Raw genomic sequence first — 22,183 nt, forward strand, 5'->3', positions numbered from 1 at the left:
CGGTTTTTCACTGGCTTGATTGAGAGCGGTTAACTGGTTTTTGCTTAGAACAATTTTTTTTTTTTTTTTGTATTCTAGTCTTAATTTAAAAATAATAAATGCTAAACGTTCATCCTGTTTTTATTTTGTATACTTCTACAGCACGCATAATTTATTCGGTTTTTTAAAGAGCAGTATCAAAAGTCAGATATAAGAACTGACTGACCGACTTCAACTAAAATTGGATAGATCTATATTCAAATATATTTGATATAATTTACTCAATCTACAAAAATATAGATTTGATTTGGTCCTAGCTCCACAAAAATGTCGTTTAATTATTGTGCTAGTCACGAATAAAAATCAGAGTTCAACTAATTTTTACAATTACAATTATTTTAAAATTAATACATTTTTTTTTTGTTTTTGTATAATAAAGATATGGGTAAGATGTGGGTTACAAGCCAATTATTTTTGAAAAGAAAGAAATCTAAAAATTTTACTTCATTTTATGGATCGATACAGTTCAATCAAACATTTTTCAACTCTTCAAAATAGAAAACCTCACACGACCTGAAATTTGCATTGCTGCTTTCAATATATATATAGATACTATATAGAGAGGGAGAGACAAATCGGGCAACAGCAACATCGGGTGAATGGGAAACCAGTGTTTACTTTAGCCATGCGCAGTATCTGCAATGCGCGGCACCCCCAGCAACAGGATTACTTTTTCATAGGCAGAAGTAGCATCTGCTAGCACCTTCACTTTCCATTCGGTCCATATACTCATATACCCTTGCAGAGATACTTTTTTGTCGAAATTCACATCTAGGACTTTTGGCAAAAAAAAAGAATACTATAGTTTTTTTTGTTGTTACTTGCTTACAATAACACGCATAGCTAAAATAAATTGTGTTTTGTCAATTCTGTTTCCCCAGTCAATTCTGAAAAAACTAATTTGATGACCAATTTTTTAATTGACCTATTTTGGCTTAGTTACAACAAAAATAAAGAGAAATGTTTTAGTTTCTTATGTCTCTAAAATCCCAAAAAACATTTGTGTTTTGTATCAAAAGCCTGGGAAATAATTGTCAGAAGTTAGAATGTCATATGTACATCTTGGATTCGTGATAAAATTTGCAATCACTAAGCATGCACAGCTAAAATGTGTTGTTTTTCAAATTTTGGCAAAAAATGATAATGGTAACCCCTTACAAATAAATTCGAAAATTGGCAATTTTTTTATATTTATTTTTTATATCAAAGCAAAATGAAATTTTTAGTAGCTCGATCGGAATGGATTTTATAGGTTGCCACCTATATAAAACAGCCACTGGTTTGACTATGCGTCTTAATTTAGGTTACAACTATAAGTTACAACTATAAGACTCTTTATTTTGTTATATTGTCAAAAAAAAAACCAAAAAGACCGTAAAAAAATCAGTTTTTGAATAAAAACCTGGAAAATAATTGTCAGAAGTTAGAGTGTCATACATCATTGGATTTGTCATAAAATTTCCAATCAAAGGGCATTCACAGCTTAAATTTTTTCAGTTTATTAAGTTTTGGCAAAAAATTATAATGTAACCCCTTATAGGAAATGCGAAAATTTACCGTTTTAAAAACCACGGCATTAAACAGTCGGTTTTTGTATCAGAACAAAATGAATTGTTTGTAAATCGATCGGGATGGATTTTATAGGTCACCAGCTGTACAAAACAGTCAATTTTATGGCTTTGCCAAGTTTCTACGAAAATACTCTTAAGAAATGTTTGTTTTTATTAAATATCCAAAAACCCAAAAAATGGATTTAAAAAATCGGTTTTTGTTTCAAAACTCTAGCAAGAAATGGTCAAAGGGTGGAATGATATACATCGTTAAATAGGTGATAAAATTTCCAATCGATTGGCATTCACAGCCAAAAACGTTTATGTTTGCAATAAATGAGGATAAAGTTTGAAAAAAATTGAATAAAATGAATTTCACAAATCAAAATTTCCATAAGACTGAACGTTTTCAGCAGCTGGTCGATTTTGGAAAATTAATTTCATGACTTTTTCAAAAACTAAGCAGTTTAATTGTGAAAGCCATTTCGTTGGTTAATTAATTAATTAATACAAAGATGTATGACATTCCAACTGTTGACCATTACTTTGTCACAAAAACTGATTCCTTAAAAGTGTTTTTTTAGGTTTTTGCAAAATAAAAAAAAAAATTCTCAAGAGACATTAAAAACATTTGTCTAAAACTGAAATTGTTTAATTCTCATGTCTCTCTACATCAGCGATCACAACGGTCCAATCTATTGAGCATATAGGATAGTGAATTGCCGGCACAGTGGCAGCAAAGCGGCGGCAGAGCGGCGGCAGAGTACCTAAAGACTCAATAACTTCTAAAACAGTAGTACGATTTATGACCGAAACAAACATATAACAGCCCAATAACTTCCCTGTACCATGTCTTAAAATAAAATGTTAGACATTCGCGGTTTGTGGGCGTTGCGTAAGAAAACCTAGAATCTACTTGTCAAATCCCAAATCTGTAGCTTTTAAAGTTTTTGAGATCTCAACGTTAATGCGGACGGACAGACAGACGGACAGGGCTAGATCGACTCGGGTGTTGATCCTGATTCAGAATATATATACTTTATGTGTTCGGAAAAGCTTCCATCTGCCTGTTACATACTTTTCAACGAATACAATAATACCCTTTACTTCTACAAGTAACGGGTATAAATAAAGTAGCCTTTTTTAGTATTCGGAAAATATATCATTCTTGTAAAATATAATTTTTGTTGCTTACATTCGTTTAGCGGCTGGGACTCGATATGTACCTGCAAATTCAGAATTTCCCTCTCTATTACCAGCTTGGGGAAAACTATGTGAACTATTGACCTCTCGCTCTCTTTCACAACAGGGAAATATGTGAAAACAAGGCTATAACTGATGACCAAGCTGAAACTTTTTAGCTAACTACTTGTAAAATTATTCTGTAGGATATACCAATTTTTTAGTGATGTGGTCAATTTTGCCTTAAACGACGATGGTAATGGATCCTATCATGCCTTGTTAAATTATGTCGTTTCAATTCGAATAAAGTTTAGCTTTCAAAAATAACCAGTTAATAAGTTGGGACGACAAAATATTCACTTAAATTTGTAATCATATTCAGAAACACCTAAATTAAATATGTTATTATGCACAATACTTACTTATCTATTCAGAAATCCGGCTATATGTGTATATTATGTTTATGAACCTAATATAATCGAGGGGCTTTAAAAGTCAGTAAGAAAGTGTTGTTTAAGTTCAAGGCGAAAAAACCCTTGAGAAATCTTCGAAATGAAATGTTTCTTAATATTCCTTAATGGGGTAAAATTGTTGGGTTTCAACACAAACCATTTAGATGTTTTTCAAAGCATAACAAACTATATTTTTTTTTTTGTTGGCTAGTTCAAAGTCTATCATTTATTGCAATTATTCTTACCGTTGGCCGTTTAACAATCCAAATTGCTCCAGAAACGTTGGAGTCAAACTATGTATGTAGGTTCACTAGAACTTTATAACGACAGCGATATTCCAATGTTTGAGAACATTTTGAAGAGAATTTGTATATTTGCTTCTTCGCTTTCTCTTTCCAGCTTGTGTGTATATTGGATAGATCATTGGAAAGGGGTATGCATCGTTTTGACATTTATTTAGTAGTTTGTTTTATTTATCTAAATTTTTAGTTTTTAATTGTATCGGATTTTTATTCAGAAAGGCATGCTAAAATAATGCCCGTGATCGGGGGCCACTCGAAATCTCTATAAAAACCTTGGTGGTCCAGAATTGTATGTCCCGGAATGTTGTGGATGTGATGTTGGCGATGGCGATGGCTGTCCCTGCCGCAGCAGTTCAAATGGCGAATTCGATCGCTGCATGAAATGGTGATAGTTGTTTGTTGGCAGTTGGTGCTTCAAAAACAAAGTAAACAATTTCATTTTTAATTTCATTTAGGAGTGCTGTACAACTTACCTGTATATTCCGCAGAGTCATTGAGCCGACAGCACTTCCAATTATGTGAGGACTGGGGCCATCGCCTAAATCCAATTGCAAGCTCTCGGACATGTCGTTGTTGCTGCTAACAGCGCGTCCGCCCATGTTGCTGGCGCATCCGCCGGCCCCGTTGTTGGTCAGGTGGAGCTGACCCAGCGAGGCGGTGGCCATCGCCACGTCCGGCATCATTTCGGACAGATGGCTGTTGGCCGCGTCCAGGCCACAGGCGCCGCCCTCGGCGCCCATGTCCAGTCCCACCAGCCCGTTGCCGTGCGGGAACCGAAAGTCACCCTCGGTGATCAGGGCTGGTAGATCGTTGCGCTGGTGTGCCGCCGCCGCCGCCGCTGCCGCCGCCGTGAGACGCGAGTAGCTGCACTGTAGCGTTGGCCCCGATCCGGAACCCGATCCGGAGCCCGATCCCGATCCCGAACTGGATCCAAACGCATTGGCCACACCGATCAGGCCGTTCGAGTGGTGACGTGGAAAGGTGAGATTTCGACTGTAGCAGGGATGGACTGCATCGTTGCCGCACGACGTGGCCGCCGATGAGGAGGAGCCGCCGCCGCCGCCGCCGCCACCGCCGCCAAGGGGCGACAGGAATGCCGATGGCACGGCAGTGTGTCGCGGAACGGAGCAAGTGGCCGCCGGCGAGGGTGGCGGACTTTGATCCTCGTCCTCGAGCAGGGAGTCATCCTTTTGCGAGGTCGACGCACCGCCCGTCTCCTCGGCATGGTTGTCGTTCCGGCCCTGATGGTTGCTCTGCAGAGCGATCTCTAGCAGGTCGGACACCTCGTCGGGCAGATTGAACTCCCTGACCACCCGCAGCCGGATTTGCCGATCGATTTCGCTCTTCGAGGAGAGCGGCAACAGCAGAGCCCGCTGGCACATGGGCGACTGGCGCAGCTTGTGCTCCCGCTTGCGCATGGCCAGCAGTGTTTGGTTGTCCGGTGGCGGAATCACGGCGGCGCCCACTAATATATCCACATTGCCATCAGTGCTGCGGTTCTCTACGGTGCTAAGATCACTATTCGCCTTTGAGTTCATGTGCGAGACCATGTACAGCGTGTCCGGGATGTCGGGAGGATGTCGACACCGTCGCATTCGCATCAGTTCGACCTGATGGTGCGACGACGACATTCGATCCTCCAGCAGCGCCTTAACCTCCTCAAAGTAGGGCATAAACAGACGCGGTCGCACGTACAATCCCTGGTTCTTTCCCCCCCGAATCCAGGCATTGATCCGCAGATTCTCCCGCTCGTCGCCGATCATGTGCGAGGGGGGAGTGCTCACGAGACCCCGTCGTATTGCCTGGCAGAGGACCTCGCAGTGCGGCGGCAGGACATGGTCCATGCGCACCAGGGGCAGCAGCTCCGAGAGGATCTCGCGCAACTCAATGTCACTCAGGTCCCGCTTCTTCACACCCTTGCGTGCCACCGAGTGGGCCGTGTGGGACAAGAGATTGGGCTCCCTGTCCTCCATGCGCCGGATGAGCTCCTGCTCGCCCCACTTGAGGACGGCCTGCAGCACCTCCAGTTCGGAGGCCTGCAAGAAGTTGCTGTGCAGAATGTGTATCAGCTGCGACTTGTCCAGTTGATGCAACACCGGCGACGAACTGACGGCGGCGAACTCCTCCCTCAAATACTGACAGGCCTGGCGAAAAACCCAGGCGGATCCGTGCGGCTGGCAGCCCCACTTCAGCACTGTGGGCAACGTCTCGATGGACAGCCACTCGAGTATCAAATCCTCACAGCCCTGCGCCAGTATGTCCAGCTCCAGAAAGCGCCCGATCTGGTACAGCTCCATGGCCTCCTCGAGGGTCGTCGGTCGCACACGCCCCGTGTTGGTCAGGGCATGGACCTCGCCAAGCGAACCGGCCGATGTGCCCGATCCCACGCCGCGCAAAATCAACGTCAGGTCCACCGAGTCCAGGTAGATGGCCTGCAGCAGCACCCGTGCATATCTTTTTGGTATAACCGTCTCGTCCAGCACGATGCGTGTGGGCACGTGCAGCGAACGCTCCACATACTCGTCCATGTTGCGTGTACGACGCGCGATTAGATTGCGGAAAAACGGTGAGCGTGCACTCAGTATCGCTTTATGGCAAGGAAGCTCAATCTTCGGCCGGAAGCCGTACTCCGAGGTGCCCGAGTCCTGTCTGAGATAGTCGTTGCTTCCGTCGGCGGTGAAGACGAGGGCGGCGTCTGCATAGTCGCCGGTCTCCAGCAGATAGCGCAGATCATGCTCCAGCGGATTGGGAGTGCCAAAATCCTTGCCCAGCTGGCGCAGCAGGCCAATGTCAATGTTCGGATCGTGGGGACACAGATCACCGGTGTATAGGTAGCGCAATAGTGACGAGAAGAGCTGCACATCGATGGGCGATGTGGGCAACTCGAGACATATGCGCGCCCCGAAACCGGGACATCCGGCCAGCAGATCCCGAAAATATACACAACGGGCCGACAATATCGAACGGTGGACCGAGAATATCGTTCCGCGAAAGACAAGATCACAATCGGTGCACAAGTTCTTCTCATAGATGGCAGCCAGATCCTGCTTGAACGTCGCTGCCGGCGGACGGGCCAGTTCAGCTTGCACCTGCAATCGAATTGAGAATATCAAGTTTAGAAGCTGTACACCAGTTGATAACCCGACAATGTTTGCTAACCGACAAATCCCTCAGCGCTGACAGTGCCTCGAACTCCTCACACAATGCGGCCAACTCGACGGGCGCCCAATCGGACACAAAGTCGCGCAGGACGCGTGCATGGTCACATGCCTTCGAGGAGCGCCGTCGCCGTATGAACTTGCGCTTGAGGGTCGCGAAGCCAGTGGCCCGCTTTCGCCGCTGATCGCGATGGTAATGTGCTCCTCCGCTGATCACGATCCCCGGCGCTCCAGTTGCATTCCCGCCGCCACTGGGGCCACAGCCACTGCCACTGCCAGTGCCACCGAGGCCATAGGCACCAGATGAGGACATATCCGGCATGCCGGCCGATAGGTTGCCATTGGAGCTGCTGGAGTTACTGTTCCCGGCACTTCCCGATGAGGCCACCGTCGGATAACTGCTGCTGCTGCTGCTCGAAGTGTTGGCTCCCATCTCGAGTGCTTTGGCTTTGGCTTGAACTTGGACTTGGACTTGGACTTGGGATCTGGCTCTGACCGAAATCCAATACAAAACTGGATGCGAGCGCGATACCTTTTGTGAGTGTTCTTATGCAGGGCATGCACACTGGATTATATGTTGTACTTTCATGCTTAAAAACGTTTGGCTGCCCTTCTCTATATGCTTAGTGGCAGAGAGTTATCAACAACCGGGTTCTGAAATTAATTAAGTAATTAAACATATATATGTATATAAGGCATGGTTTGGACGAGTTTGAAGCAGGAAAATGTGTCAAGTACCTTATTTGTGCATTTTTTCTTTCAGCATCCTACAAATTCAGCTTTTCGGACTTCGATCTGCCTGAATCTGAACCCTCAACAAATCGGTGTCTTCTCGTGAACATGATAGCACGCGATAGATATATCTGTAAGTTGGAAAACCAATGCATTACGTTAGTGGACCTCAAAAAACTTTCTATAAGGATCGAGAATATTATCTTACTTATATGTTTACTCTTTCTGTAATAAAGAATACTGAATATAGATCAATATTGAAACCTCTAGGGTTGTGCCAATAAATCATATTATCTTTTTTAAGACCCATTCAGCCCAATTCATTAATAAATTCTCTTTTAATTTGTTGTTTAGTGATTTGTATTCTAAAGAACTTATTTACCATTTGAGCTAAGCCGGAAAATGAAAATAAAAATTGCTGTTTTGAAATGTTCACGATAATTTGACGATATGACGAATTGCTTTAATCATATTGTCCATGTTTTATTATTTTTTTTTTTAACCGGAAGTTATAAGAATGAATTTCAGAATCATGGTGCTACGGTCGTATTAAGCAGATAATTTTGTACAAGGCCTTACAATTTTTATAATCTGTGTAAATACATATAAAAGATGAAATATTAGACAAACATTGTATCTGAGCAATTGATTATTACAATATAAGAGGCGTCATCATATCGACGAAACTTCCATAAATAATGTTTATAATTTTAAGGTTTATAACTTTAAGAGAAATTAGGAATGTCATTTATTTAAATGCAAATACACCTTATTTTGTGTGTGGTGTGTTTAGAAAATTGGTACATTTTACGTTTTGCTAAGTGATGTTCCAAAAAAAAAAGTGCAAGACAAACCTTTGTTAGTTTACATTAAGAAATAAATTAATAAATTAATAAACGGGAAACAAGTTATTTAGGATTCAAATTATGACCACGCCTTTGCCGCCCTATGAACCACACAGTTCTGAATTCGTTTTAGAATAAATAACTTTTGGAAAAAACCAACAAGACATTTATGGAAACAAGTTAAAGCACAAATTATTGTTATGCACTTTTTACAAACCTATGCTTTTGGCGTTCAGTCTTCGAAATCCAATTGTTTATAATGTTTTATGGAAAGGCATACTGATTCCGATTTGCCAGCTTAAAATATGTCGGTAACGAACGTTGGCAAACTTTAAACACGCATTTATGATTATATTTGCATCACTGGTGAAAAGTGACCTAGAACAGGACCGTTAATGTAAATATTAGCACGTATATTTTAATGAAAATTCATAGGTACATACATACCGACATGCCCAAATAAACAACGCAAAGTGCTGTTATATTATGTAGGTTTTATGAGTATTGTCTACATTGACCCACATATGTATGTACCCATAGGTATATATGTGCGTATGTTAAAATGTAAATGGGACGTTGGCGTTCCAACGAAACAATAAAACAAATTGTAGCAAATCGGGGTGACTTTTGTCTTGTTGGAAAACTATTTCAGATTAGAAAAATTGTAAGAAATCATGACAAATTTTTTTTTTTTCTTTGAAACCTTTCTCTGGTACACTTTTCAAACACTTAATATTTGTTTCGTTTCAATAAAATTCACTACATACATACATACTTATGTATACACGAAGTTGCCAATACGATAGTCAAGTTGACATGGAGCGTCCCATATGCACATATATACACACATAACAAATAGTTTTGCTGTTTAGGCATATACACATTCTAGTAAAAGTTACTGAACATTTGTGACCGTTAGATAAACTCATTTGTGTAACTCATTTATGGACAACATTGAAAATTTAAATGTACATATACCAAAAATAGATAGGCATACATATGTATAGAGAATCGCACTGTTGCACATGTGCAACTGAACATCTATTAACATTTTAATACATGTGAATATTGTAGTTTAAACTCCGTTAAAAAATGCTTTAGTATTAACGAAAGTATCCAAACTGTGTTGACACCGTTTACAATTATTAAATATTAATGAGATCCGCACATATATTTCCACATATACACATATATACCAATATGTATACATTTTATGTTCACTCTTCACATACGTAAGATGAGAATTCTAAATTCTGTTGCTGGGCACAAAGTTTTCTTACATTAGCGAACAGTTAAACAAATCATTTATTAAATCACTTGGAAAACATACTCTTTGTTCGCCACTTCAGAAATACACCAGTTATAGCATTTTCACTTGACAACTTAAACTCACATAAGCAGGAACAAGAAGTCGATACTTGTTATGATGGATTATGTTCAATGGTTACAATTGCATGTCCAATAATTCACATTTTATTTTAGGGTTTCATCAATTGATTATTTTATTTACATGCCAGTATTAAAATGTTCTGAAAATAAGTGTGCCCGTCTTTATTAAATTATCGACAAAGACTGGATACCAAACGATTAAATATCGATACCGATAGAAACGCTCCCAAAAACCCATTCAGTTAAAGTTTTGTACTTGTTCTCACATCAGCGAAACTCGATTGTAATACACGCTTATTCACACTACTTATTTGCTTATAAAAAGTATCGATAGTCAATTATTGTTTAATAAACTCGTAGTCACAGTTTTTATTAGGAATTTAATAAACGCAAAATCTATTACTAATAAAAACCTTATTTTCAAATACTAAGACTTACCTATCGAGAACTTTTTATTTGCAAATAAGCCAAATTGACAGTGATCCCGTCACAACAAAGCTAGACAAATATGTTTTTAACTACTTAATTACCTTCGCAGTTATTATTTATTTAATTTGTTTATTTTTGGCTGTCAACAAACTCATCTGATTGACAGTGAGCCCGTACCATAATTCAGAGTCTGGTCACACCACAAAGATTACCCCCCGTTAAATATGTGTTCGACTTCCCACAAAACTCATCCCAGGGGAATGGTTAGGAGTTTTCGAAAATGTCAAACGTCTATTCTCACAAATCACCAATTCATCAAAAAAGGGCCTACGTAGAATACGTGAATACGTAAAATCTGACTATTTATATTTTTTTCACCTACACATACGAAATACGAATCCTTTCGGCAAATATGTAGATGTATAAATGTAATAATAGATTTAGTAGTACCATAACACTAATACGGAAAGGGAAGGAGTATTTTAGGAGTACAGACTATTATAATGTTTGTCAGATGTTTTTATGTATGTACATACATATATGTATGTACGTGGGTAGCATCACCAGGCATATTTGTAGATAAACTTTTTTGCCTCTTTCGAATTTCGCTAATTAGCTTTCGCAATCTTATAGCAGTCATATGTATGTATATATGAACACACATACGTGTATGTACATATATTTGGCATACTGACCCTGGTCCTTCGCAGTTTATTTGCTAAGTGTAAAGCTATCAACAAAAACTTTCTCAACATTATCATACCTATGGAATGTTATATCATGCAACAAATTCATGATATGGAAAATAACAACATTTTTGTTCTCTATAAATTTACTAAAAGCTTTTGCTCCAAACGACGTTGCAAACTAATGCCAGTTTAAGCTCTTTCCTATACCCGCGATTTTGGGACCAGTCATGGATGCTTTAATTTCATGAATTCGTATTTGACAAGCGTAAGCGGACTATTTTAATTTCACGCATTCATAAAACTTTCATCATAAAAACAGGTCATAAGTACATAGATACATACATATGTACATACGAAGGTTTTTTAGTGCATTACCTGAAATAAGTAATTATTGTTTAATCCTGTAACGTTTAAATTGGGTTAATTTCTTACATTTTTGGGCTACGATATATGTAGTTAGCCCAGCAGACAGCCTTTCCTCGAAGACCGTTTTAGAAAAAAGCTTTGCCTCACCCGGTTCGTATCGTTCGAAAACCAAATTACAGGAAAAATTACCATTAGCTTTATCGCCATTCAAACATTCTTATCTATAATTGGGGTTATAGATTAATCATTTTTCCCTGGTAGCAAGTTAACGTCCTATCGTCAAATAAAAATGCAAAAAATTGTATTTAAATGCGTAATCATGGATACTTTTACAACTACACACAGAGTGAAATTTTATTCAACAACAGTTAACATATTTATGCATATATGGAGGTATGTATTCAAATTTTTCCAATATAGCTGGCAAATTGAAGAGCAAAAACAGAAGCATATTTAATTGCGGATAGTGATGCTCCACCGGGGAGCACAAGCATTATGTGATGCCATTTCTGGATATTTCTGATGTCTCGCTTAATTTACCGCGCTACTAACTTCAATATGTGCGGGTGGTTAATCAATTATTTAATCCTTGGATTGCATATACTTGATCAGATCGATGACGCGGTTGGAATATCCAAACTCGTTGTCGTACCAAGAGATCAATTTAACGAACTTGTCGTTAAGAGAAATGCCAGCCTTGGCGTCAAAGACAGACGAGTGGGTGTCGCTGAGGAAATCGGTAGAGACGACCTCCTCGTCGGTGTAGCCGAGAATTCCCTTCAGAGGTCCGTTGGCAGCCTCCTGAACCTTGGCCTTGATCTCATCGTAGCTAGCTCCCTTGCCCAGACGGACAGTCAAGTCGACGACGGACACATTGGGAGTGGGCACACGGAAAGCCATGCCAGTCAGCTTGCCGTTGAGAGCCGGGATAACCTTGCCAACGGCCTTGGCGGCGCCAGTGGAAGCTGGGATGATGTTCTGGGCAGCGCCACGACCGTCACGCCACAGTTTTCCAGAGGGACCATCCACGGTCTTCTGGGTAGCGGTGGTGGCATGGACGGTGGTCATCAGACCCTCCACAATCTCGAAGTTATCGTTGATGACCTTGGCCAGGGGAGCCAGGCAGTTGGTGGTGCACGAGGCGTTCGAAACCACCTTCATGTCCGGGCTGTAGGCCTCCAAATTGACACCGCAGACGAACATGGGTGCGTCGGCAGATGGGGCCGAGATGATGACCTTCTTGGCACCGCCCTTCAAGTGAGTGGATGCCTTGTCGATGGTGGTGAAAACGCCAGTGGACTCCACAACGTATTCGGCACCAGCGCTGGCCCAGTTGATGTTGGCCGGGTCGCGCTCGCTGAAGACGGTGATCTTCTGGCCATTGACGACCAGGAAGCCGCCCTCGGCGGACACGGTGCCCTTAAAACGTCCATGGGTGGAGTCGAACTTGAAGAGGTACACCATGTAGCTGACATCGATGAAGGGATCGTTCACAGCCACCACGGAGGCGCCCTTATCGATGGCGGCACGCAGCACCAGGCGACCGATGCGTCCAAATCCGTTGATACCAATCTTCGACATGGTTAACTCTTTGTTTATTCACTGTGTGAAATAAAAAGTGAAATCTAGTTAGTATTTGACTTGGTAGTTATCCGCGGAGAGAAGAGGTCCAGTACCTATCGGCTTGCCAGCAAGGAATCGACTGTGATAACTGAGAAATATTGAGCGTAGACCTAGGCGAGAAAATTTTCAAAGTCAGATGAAGGACGTTTCTGTCACACGCAACCACCACAAAAAAAAGCTTTTGCTCTCAAATTTATATTAAAGCTGAATGTTACCCAGTAGACTTTCTTATTGCGATTTTTTGGAAATCGGATGTTGTTAGCAAATTTATATATATTTACGTGACATTGAAAATTATCAACAGGTAAGAAAAAAAAAAACGAATACAAACGAAGGAGTAAGAAAACCATCTTAAAACCATTACGCTAGATTATTGTATGTATGATAAACATACAAAGTTGAACCGAATTTGGTTTTTTAATTATCCCGATAATGTTAAGCAAAAAATTAGTTTTTAAGTTAACAAAAAATTATATACTGTAAAATTATAGTTGACCACACAAAAATTGCAAATATTTTTTAATTGGTTGCCTGAAAAATGTTTGCTATGTTATACAATTTGCTCAATTTTGTTACTGGAATTTTTGAGCTTTTGAGAGAGCAAATTTTGCTCGTCATACACACATGCGAATTTTGTATTTGAATGTATGTACATACATTATACATAAGAATATGCATTCATACTAAGTGTGGTTGCCGGTAGTTATGTGCATATGTTTGCAGGTACATATGTATATAGCCATGTCTTGATGAATATTAATTGGAAATAATGAATATAAATACTAATGGTACTTTGTATGCGTGTATAAATATGAACAAACTTAATGATATAATTTGGAACTATACACGTATGTCTTATGTACTCATTTGTACATAAATATGTATATAATTACATATACATACATATTGTTTTAAACTGCAGAAAAATTAACATTTGAAGGTCATATGTATATTCTTAACTGCTCGAATATGAGAACACTCAGGTAATGCGTTATATACTCAAAAATTATTTTTTGTGCATACGTAAATAGATATGTAATGCCTATGCAATCAAAGCGTCATTTCATAAAACGGTAAAGCGCAAGATAAACAATTAAGCCTAGTACATAGCGTATTGTACATACATGGGTACATTCATCTTAAATAGGTGGCAACGCTGAACTAAAAACAAATTTTAACCTACATATATAAAGCCCACTAAAAGCTTGTGCCAACTTTAAACTAAATAAGAAAATATCTATTCAATTTCCCAGTTAATATCTACTTTAGTATTGGTTATTTTTTATCCTGGTGGCCTATCGATAAATAACTGACAGCCAGTTCTGCAACGCTACAATTTCATTTAATAAATGGCTTATCTATTTTTTTTAAATTTTATTCTATCTTTAATTTAATATTCCCTAAACTCTGGAAAATTTTCTTAAAATTTTGTTTTAAGGGTCGGCAAGTTTAATGTAAAACAAAATCATATAAATAGTCATTCAGTTTTATTTTTATAAATTACGGTAATTCCAACTTATATCTTACACAATAAAACCGATATTTTTTCGCAACTGTGTTGTTTTCGATATAACGTCGAAGTCTTTTTCTGTTTTGCTGGTTCTATCAGCTTGCATAATAATATATACCTATAATACTTTCTTTCCACTAAAACTTAGTTTTTGTCGATGTCTATGCAGCCAATTGACGGATTTCCATATAAAGCAACGCCTATTTTAAAAGTTTGTAGAAGCCATATATTGCCACTACAAAAATACTTAATTTGTATTACACATATAAACCTCGAATCTCCAAAAAGTATGCTCATATTAAAACATACAAAACTTGAATCTCATATTAATGTTTGCTTCATATATTCATGTAAAATTGAATCAAATTAATTAAAATTTTTAATTTGATTTATATAGACTGTATCTTTTTATTGTTGGGCACAGTATAAATTTTTTTGAAAACATATGAAAAGATATCGATATATCGATATTTTAGAGCGATATAAAAAATATAATTTTTCTATAAAAACAGAATATTATTGATAAGATTTCTTAAATATATTCGACATTTCTAATTTCAAGTCCGACTTTTCCAAAAAAAAATGTAATACATTGTGTAGTGCATAAATAATTTGGAAATTTTTTTTTTGCAGCGCAATGATAAATTATCTTGTTATATTGCTTCCGGCGCATTAAACTTAAAGTTCCATACTCCTTCAGAGACAGATTCATTATCCACACTTACTGTTTTAAAAATTTCTCATCTAACTCAACATCAAACTGGGATGTTAAGTCCGCATGTCTTCAATACACAATATGACAACAATATGACTTTTTGTTCATTTTAATAATTTCCAATTTGTATTTGGCGGGACTTTTAAAAAGGAATCTGTTGTAAAAGAAGCTTTTTACTTTTTATATTTTTATCACTCATACGTACTGTTGGCCTTGATAACAAAATTTATTTTGATACGTTTAGTTTCCTAATATTTTGATTTGTCGCAGAGTTATAAAGGCCATTAGTTACTTTTTTTTAAATACTTGTCATAGTACACAAGCTAAAAATCGCATCTATAGATTTTGGTATGTGCATTGGCTTCAGTTTGTATCACTCATACGTACTGTTGGCCCCAATAAAAAAAAATATTTTGATAGTTTAATTTCTTAATGTTTTTATTTCTCGCAGAGTCTTAATAGTTACTTCTGGAAATACTTGCCAGAGAACACAAGCTATAATAATAATCCGATGAAATCCATTCGATTCTTCTAGTATACTTTCAGAACTATCATTTTGAAAAGGATTTACTCGAAAGTTGACCTCAAAAAATGGCTAAAAACGGCGCCGGCTAAGAGATTTATGGGAACTGGAACTGATGACGAGCTCATCGGGTCGCTTAATGTCCTCCGACAATCAATAATTGTGAAATGGTTGAACCGCAGGAGGTTCAGCAGGTGGTATTTGACCCGAGGCAAATAGAGGGTTGTTGATCCCCGACGACATATCCGGTTTGGCAACCTAGAAACCTCATTACAGATTGACGTCACGAGCTGCAAAAAAGAATTTATCTCCGGTTACAGGCTCGAATCCTGCTCCTGCCCGAAGATTTTTTTCCAGCAAATCCTGAACATAATCGTATTATTTTTCTAATGTATCAGAACAATAAATTCTATTTTGATATTAGATCATTTAAAAAAAATTTTAAATCGAAATGCGGGTATTTATCATTATGTGAATATCAACACAGCTACTAAACAACAACTAGAATACATTAAAAAAAAATAAATAAAAATATGAATAATAAATATATAATAATAAAAAAAATGTTAGGCGTATCAATAACAAAAACTTTTTTAATTTGATACTGAAACTAATTCTGTTACTAAGTAAAAACCGTCATTTTAGATTCCTTTTTTATTTAGTTATCCTTTATTCTGTGCGACAATAGCAACGCTCTTCTTTAACTTTATTCTACAATCGTTCCGCATCCTGTATAACTTCCAGACTGAATTATCTTTTAGGACTATAATGTTGCGGCAAGTCAAAGTAGATATGAAATGACCAAGTGTTTAATTGAAAAAAATTTAATTTGATTGCATATAAATGTATGACTATTAGCATGCCAGTTTTATTAACCCGTTAATCCTGACAGACCAAACTCTTAATTAATGTTTTTCGGCATGTACATATGTATGTCCACACGTACATTAAATGATATATGTATGTAGCATTTGCTTAACACAATTTTCTTTATTATTTATTCTAGATATAACGCTGAGTTGACGGCTATGACACAAATTATAAATTAATGTTAGTAATCTTCAGTTTTCAGTTTTAAATATGTATGTTTGTATGTATGTTTATTACATGACCATGTTTTATTTAAATTTCAATTGTTTGTTGACAGCATTTAATTATTGTTAATAACTAATTACAAATAAACCATTTTATTAAATTTGTCGCTTTAGGTAGACAAATAAAACAGTAATTAAATTACAATACATATATGCGCATATATATGATCCTGTGGCATATACATATAAACATAACGTATACATAATTAAATTTACATGGAAACACACATACATAGAGAAGGGTTCTGATATTAACATACTTGAGGATGCGTGTACCCATAACAAAGTACTCTAACAAAAAAAAAACAGTTAAAAATAAAAAACACGTTACTATATTCCTTTTTGGGCTGTGATAGAAAAATATTTTAATTAAACTTACTGCTGGAGTAAAAAATTCCTGACAATTCGTAAAGTGCGTACGTAATTATTATTAACCTTAGATGGACTTACTTTGTCGATTTGACTACGCAAATTCACGCAATTTTCATTTTTTGCAAAATAGACAGACAAACTTGAACTATTCCTTGTTTGAGTTAAACAATAAGATTATCATATTTTTGTTATATTTTATTATTTAAATGTTACAAAGTTTTCTTTTCATAATTTATTCATAGTTTTGAAACAGCATTAGTTTTAAAATGGCCGTCCAGAATGTCCAGAATGTACTCTAAAAATAAGTAAGTCCATCTATGGTGAAAAAGCAGAGCTCAAATAACTGCAGCTGTTGTAAGCTTACCAATAGTTACACATATACATAGGAATATTCGGTACAATATTATCAAGCATCAAAAGTTGGTAAAAATACACAATTTTGTCCATTTTAAATGTTGATTTCGATTTTTGATTGGTATTGGTAATTGGTATTGGTTTAGGGTTTCTCGTTGCTTGAAAAACTATTCACTTTAAATCACAATTTACCTATCGGACCAACATATTATTGTAAAAAAATACTACAAGAAGGTCAATAAACTATTCAGTTTATTACAATTTTTAATGAAACATGGTATTTGTAGGATTTCAGAATGCTGGAATTGGTTTCCGCGAATTTCCTATTTCCTATTACCTCTTAAAATTAATTAAAAACAAAAAAAAAAAGTAGATAAGAACTTGATGATTCAGTATATTCGTAAGACAGCAAGACAATATCAGTATTTGCACAATATAAGCTTTAGTTTTTGCATTCTACAATCATTTTTGCATTTTCAAACCTCATATAAGCCATATTTGTAAAACCTCATAAGAATTTAGGAGAACAAATGAACAAAATTCAACTGTATCAATTGTAGTGAGAGGATGAATTGAATGCTCAAATTATTTCCATGATGCTTTAATGCCCTTACTGCCGCAATTCTATGAATGTATTTGTTAAGATTTTGTTAAACATTTATAAATGTATTATAAGATTTAAAGGTGTTTTTCAATTTATTGTTATAGCTTATATGGCCATCATATTATATATAAATAGTTTTCCACTTTTTTCACTAATGCATAGTTTACATATATGTTATTTAAATCATTCTTATTTTTGTTTGTATATAAATTAGGGACTTAAACATAATAAGACAAAAATTTGTTATAGTGTTTTGTTTACTTTTTTCATTACTTGATTTATAAAGTTTATTACGCAATTTTTTTTGTTTTGTTTGGTTTTGTTTTGTTTACTTTTAGGTTTGCCGTGATTTCTTTTTTTTTTTTGTTGTTTTTATTTTTTAAATGCTTTAACTTTATTTGACTTCCCTTCATCAGGATCCACATTCTGAAGTTTATGTATTATACGCAAAAGAATATGTATTTACTTGTTGACATACATGATTACAATGATACCTTCTTTTTCTTTTACAAAGTGCAAACGACTGACTGACTGACTGACGCAATACGCAATACGGTGTTGGCGAACTCCTGGGAGTTCCATCAGTTGCACTCACCACTGAAATACGATTCGAACTAAGTTTAATTTACGTACTTTTTAAACTGTAGCTGTAACCGGAATTCTGACTAAACAACTGACTATCAGCGGGCCCATCGTTTTCGTTTTCGTTTTCATTTTTGTTGTTTTTTCTTTTTTTTGTTTCAATTTTCCATTTACACTAATAATATTCTTGTATGCGTGTGTATGTCTATTTGTATGTTGCTGCGTATGTCTGCGGTTTTTCTTTTCTTTGTTTTTTTTTTTTTTTTTTGTATAATTTTAGTTAATAAGTATATAGCAATATAAATAATGTTGTATATAAAGTTCTTTGTTGTTGTGGTCTACGTTCTAGTCAACTAGCTGCGCCCACATATTCAAAACGTCCGGCACTCATTTAATATTAACCACAGAGGTAACACCGAATCATCATTTACATTAGATCACAATGTAGATGATGGGTGGTGAAACACTATCCGCAGACTGCGCAACCGTTGACCTGACCCCACCCCACCCTTTAATGCATTTTGAAGTTATTTTTCTTTTTTTTTTGTTTTTTTTTTTTTTTTTTTTTTGTTTTTGTTTAGTTCCATACACGCAAGAAGGAGTCCCACGATCCTGTTGCCACCGCCATGCCGTTTTCGGTGACGCCCAAACAGGATACACGGTTGTCGTGACCGGCGAGTATGCCAGACCGTTCAGCTTTCATCGTGTCCCACACATTGCAGTTGAAGTCGTCGTAGCCCGCTAATAACAGACGGCCGCTCTTCGAGAATGCCACAGAGGTGATGCCGCATATGATGTTGTCGTGCGAGTACATGGCCAGCTCCTGATCGGCACGAATGTCGAAGAGTCGACAGGTAGCGTCGTCCGAGCCGGTGGCAAATGCTTGTCCATTGGGGAAAAATGTCACCGCATTGATATCAGATTCGTGGCCGGGGAAGGTCTGTTTACAGACTCCTTCCCGTATGTCCCAGAGCTTGGCGGATGCATCGCAGGCACCGGAGACGAACGTTTTGCATTGGGGAGCCAGCGAGAGCGCCATCACATCGCCGGTGTGGCCCAGAAACGAGGTGACCTGCAGGCCGGTCTCGATGTCCCACAGGCCGCACGACATGTCACCGGAGCTGGTAACTATCTGATTGTCGTCCAGGAAGCGGCAGCATGATAGATAACCACCATGGCCCGGCAGCTCTCGGGACACACGAACATTACCCTCTCGCGTCTTTAGGTTGTAAATTGAACACATGTTGTCGAGGCCACCGCAGGCCACATAGCTGCCAGATGGAGCGTACGCACAGGTCATCACCCATGAGGATCGTAGTGGAATGGCGTGGACTTTGTTCGTGGTATGCGAGTCCCACACGATTAGCTTACCGTCCTGTGAGGCTGACACGAGGTTCCTGGAGTCGTTGCCCCAGTGCATGGCGTAGATTTTCGCCAAATGGCCGCGTAATGTACGCCGGGTACGCATCTGTATGCGGCCAATGGGTTCCAGAGAGGAGGCTGCTTGCAACAGGGATGTGTCGCAGGCGGCCTTTCGGGCATCCCGTATGGCATTTTTTAGGGATTCGGCTTCCTGCCTGAGACTGTCTAGTTCATTCATCTTTTCTTTTTATCGTTGAGACGTCTTTAGCTGATCCTTGCTTCTGCTTCTGCTACCGCTTCTTGTGCTTCTGCTCCTGCTGCTTGTGCTACTGATTCTTCGATTCGAGTTTCGGATTTGTGTGGTATAGTAGTATAGATTTATTTGTGCAACCGGCGTTCCTGATCCTGTGCTCTGCTTTTCCCCACTCGCTGTCGCTTTGGCTTCGCTTTGCAGATGCTGATGCTGATGCAGTGCTATATAGTATTGAAAAGTAAACAAATGTATATTCATAAACCTGAACATTGAGTGTTCGGAAAAGATAATGGTACTCACGCGAATTTTTTTTGTAAGCTGGCCAGAAGCTTATGTGAATGAAAAGCTTTTTATGATCACGCTTGCATACGACGATTAGTTTGTGCACTGTCTAGTATGGATAAATCAACCGATTCTGCAAGAGTTTCGTTTTAGTTTTGGTTTGATTTTGGTTTTGGTTTTAGTTTTGGTTTTGGTTTTAGTTTTGGTTTTGGAATACTATTCACGCATTCTATTCTTGTGCATTAATTCAGACGTTTAAGTTTGTCTTCTGTTCTGCCAATTGAATTATTTGATTTTTTTTTGGTTTGGTTTGGGTTAATACAGTAGTAATGTTGCTGTAGTTGTATGAATGTGCGGTTGGTGTATTTAGATCCCTGTAGAAAGTTTGCTTTGTTAAATATACTTTGCGCTCATACTTCAACTATGTTATAGTGGAAAATTCGGAATCGGATTCCTATAGTTATAGCACCTGCGATTCGATTCGTAAGGTTGGCGAAATAACTGTGCAGTCGGATATATCTTTTTTAATTTTTTTCGATAGTTTCAGTTTCACCAACCTTGCTTCGAGCAGTCTCCTGCCTTCCCTTCGTTTCGGTTTCGTTTTCGATTTGTTTAAATTGTAATTGTCTCGGATTTTAATTACGAATTACGGTCCTAAGCCTGCGCCGCTCTGCTCTGCTCGGTTGCCTTCGTTTATTAAAAACTGATTTGTTGTTATGGATATTTAAAAAAAAAAATTATCTTGAGTACAACAAGATGAAAATACAAATTTTTCTTTATGTTGCCCGTCCTGTCGTTTGGATTTCTCGCCACTGTTGGATAGAGGATAGGATATTCCTTTTGCTTTTTTTGTACACCAAAATTGCAATTTTGCACCACCACCGCTGCGTATACGCCGAACTGATGGGAGTAAGCAGCACGACCAGTGATACGCGCCGTGCGCAATTGAAAGCGCGGCAGCAAAAGCAGGTCAGAAGTCCCCGAAAGCAGGCGGTGAGACAAAAACAGTAGCGATGAATATTTGTCGCATTCGCACCAATGCCGATAGCGTAAGCGCACACATGACAAAGAGTAAGAAAGAAATAGATAAAAAAAATAATCAATTTTAAACATTGAATTTTTTTTTTTTACGGGAACAAATAAATCATTTTGTATGCCGAAAACCGTGTACGAAAACTCGAAACTGGGCCCTGATAATCATATATGTAAGCGCAAAATACTGGGACTGCATCTTCATACCTCGAGCATGAAAATTTTCATTTAGCACATACACACACATTACCATAGATCAGTAATTTTTCTATCAATTTTCATTCACAGGACTGAATACGTTGACGAGAAACGTTACTTACACGCAAAGTTAACTTTATACGCAAAACAAATTCCCGTCTTCAACTACACAAATAACTGAAAATTCTGTTAACGATGCCACCAATCTGTAACTTTTCATTTGCACTCTACAATTGGCAGCCAACACCTAGAAACAAATTAAGGGTGTAAGAAAAGAGTATCGATGTACTCGGTTGTTATCGATAGTGTGGATACATATTCGGGAACATACTGGATTCACACTTTGGGAGGAGAGAAAGATGTATCGTAGCCGATTTTTATTTAATTTAGTTTGTAGTATTCTGTTTGTATTTTTATTTTTATATACAAATTAAAATACAAAAAAGTAGTACAAAATATAAAGTAGAAAAATTTAAAGGAATGTATGTGTTAGCAAGCAAGAACTGTTGTTCATCAAAAAACAAATAACTGAATATTTTAGAAAGA

The 22,183-nt window shown here is 38.0% G+C and overlaps 3 protein-coding genes across 8 annotated transcripts; all 3 read right to left on the bottom strand.

Annotated features, from left to right (window-relative positions):
- Positions 1 to 3,674: 3,674 nt before the first annotated feature.
- On the bottom strand, positions 3,675 to 9,819 carry LOC108134884 (BTB/POZ domain-containing protein 7). Of its 5 annotated transcripts, none has more exons than XM_017255381.2 (7): positions 9,591 to 9,819; positions 8,708 to 8,903; positions 8,478 to 8,638; positions 7,422 to 7,546; positions 6,685 to 7,337; positions 3,999 to 6,614; positions 3,675 to 3,937 (listed from the first exon to the last, which is right to left on the bottom strand). In XM_017255381.2, exons 5-7 carry the CDS (start codon positions 7,114 to 7,116, stop codon positions 3,788 to 3,790), a joined length of 3,198 nt encoding a protein of 1,065 aa, XP_017110870.1. In that variant the 5' UTR covers positions 7,117 to 7,337; positions 7,422 to 7,546; positions 8,478 to 8,638; positions 8,708 to 8,903; positions 9,591 to 9,819; the 3' UTR covers positions 3,675 to 3,787. The 5 variants fall into 5 exon arrangements, with proteins under 5 accessions (XP_017110870.1, XP_017110871.1, XP_017110872.1 ...); XM_017255382.2 differs by having other exon boundaries at positions 8,704 to 8,903; XM_017255383.2 differs by lacking the exon at positions 8,708 to 8,903 and having other exon boundaries at positions 9,654 to 9,819.
- A 1,613-nt stretch (positions 9,820 to 11,432) lies between these two features.
- Positions 11,433 to 12,910, bottom strand: LOC108134862 (glyceraldehyde-3-phosphate dehydrogenase 2). The gene is made up of 2 exons (XM_017255347.2): positions 12,810 to 12,910; positions 11,433 to 12,735 (listed from the first exon to the last, which is right to left on the bottom strand). Exon 2 carries the CDS (start codon positions 12,712 to 12,714, stop codon positions 11,716 to 11,718), a length of 999 nt encoding a protein of 332 aa, XP_017110836.1. The 5' UTR covers positions 12,715 to 12,735; positions 12,810 to 12,910; the 3' UTR covers positions 11,433 to 11,715.
- A 3,422-nt stretch (positions 12,911 to 16,332) lies between these two features.
- On the bottom strand, positions 16,333 to 21,905 carry LOC108134861 (guanine nucleotide-binding protein subunit beta-1). Of its 2 annotated transcripts, none has more exons than XM_017255346.2 (3): positions 21,760 to 21,905; positions 20,426 to 20,540; positions 16,333 to 20,346 (listed from the first exon to the last, which is right to left on the bottom strand). In XM_017255346.2, the coding sequence occupies exon 3, from the start codon at positions 20,108 to 20,110 to the stop codon at positions 19,088 to 19,090; it is 1,023 nt and encodes a 340-aa protein (XP_017110835.1). In that variant the 5' UTR covers positions 20,111 to 20,346; positions 20,426 to 20,540; positions 21,760 to 21,905; the 3' UTR covers positions 16,333 to 19,087. The 2 variants fall into 2 exon arrangements, with proteins under 2 accessions (XP_017110835.1, XP_017110834.1); XM_017255345.2 differs by having other exon boundaries at positions 20,426 to 20,781.
- Positions 21,906 to 22,183: the final 278 nt, after the last annotated feature.

This window comes from Drosophila elegans, unplaced genomic scaffold (genome assembly GCF_018152505.1).
Source record: "Drosophila elegans isolate 14027-0461.03 unplaced genomic scaffold, ASM1815250v1 contig_149, whole genome shotgun sequence".
In the NCBI taxonomy this organism is placed as follows: Eukaryota; Metazoa; Arthropoda; class Insecta; order Diptera; family Drosophilidae; genus Drosophila; species Drosophila elegans.

What these genes read in the sequence shown, in the direction of transcription:
- LOC108134862 (XM_017255347.2), bottom strand. Translation starts at nt 12,714, where the DNA reads ATGTCGAAGATTGGTATCAACGGATTTGGACGCATCGGTCGCCTGGTG.
- LOC108134861 (XM_017255346.2), bottom strand. Translation starts at nt 20,110, where the DNA reads ATGAATGAACTAGACAGTCTCAGGCAGGAAGCCGAATCCCTAAAAAAT.
- LOC108134884 (XM_017255385.2), bottom strand. Translation starts at nt 7,116, where the DNA reads ATGGGAGCCAACACTTCGAGCAGCAGCAGCAGCAGTTATCCGACGGTG. An exon ending in CAGCGCTGAGGGATTTGTCG is followed by an intron (nt 6,615 to 6,684) that starts GTTAGCAAACAT and finishes ATTCGATTGCAG; the next exon opens with GTGCAAGCTGAACTGGCCCG. An exon ending in TGACTCTGCGGAATATACAG is followed by an intron (nt 3,938 to 3,998) that starts GTAAGTTGTACA and finishes TTGTTTTTGAAG; the next exon opens with CACCAACTGCCAACAAACAA.